This window comes from Anarrhichthys ocellatus, unplaced genomic scaffold (genome assembly GCF_004355925.1).
Source record: "Anarrhichthys ocellatus isolate YVR2014 unplaced genomic scaffold, GSC_Weel_1.0 scaffold234, whole genome shotgun sequence".
Taxonomy (NCBI): Eukaryota; Metazoa; Chordata; class Actinopteri; order Perciformes; family Anarhichadidae; genus Anarrhichthys; species Anarrhichthys ocellatus.
Genome location: NW_022280264.1, coordinates 35,540 through 36,042, shown reverse-complemented (window position 1 = coordinate 36,042; position 503 = coordinate 35,540). Strand labels below are relative to the sequence as shown.

Sequence of the window (503 nt, the reverse complement as noted above, 5' to 3'; positions counted from 1 at the left end):
TGTGTGTGTGTGTGTGTGTGTGTGTGAGTGTGTGTGTGTGCTGGACAAAGCTCTGGACTCTGGAATAATCTCTTTGTGTCCGTCGGTCACATCAGACAACAGAACTGGACACCAGCATTAGCAGAGCCATATGTAGTCGAGTTGAGTCGACGGTCTGAATCCTCTGGAGCAGTTTTTCCCCTCTGCTTCCATTATGCTAAGCTAGGCTAAAGAACACTCTGAAATGAAACTGATATCTTAAACTCTACACATTGTTCAACAAATATACAGTAAATAAATGAACAATTCTTCTGACACGTAAACTAAATGTATGAATAACGAGCAGAGTGTAAATAAATGTGGATGTAATTTGACTGAACCCTGGTGTACAAACGGCTCTGGTCCACCATATAGCTTCTGCAGCAGATTTCTGTTTCCAGCTGACTCACAAACACACACACTCACGTACACACACACACACACACCTACACACACACACAAACACACACACACACACACACACA

At 42.9% G+C, this 503-nt stretch overlaps 1 protein-coding gene across 1 annotated transcript in view; it reads right to left on the bottom strand.

Annotated features, from left to right (window-relative positions):
- Window positions 1-206: 206 nt before the first annotated feature.
- Window positions 207-503, bottom strand: part of LOC116401020 (ras-related protein Rab-14-like) — a 2,515-nt gene continuing 2,218 nt past the window's right edge. The window contains exon 6 of the mRNA XM_031879193.1: window positions 207-244. Within this exon, the coding sequence (XP_031735053.1) occupies window positions 207-244 (38 nt within the window). The remainder of the gene's footprint in view (window positions 245-503) is intronic.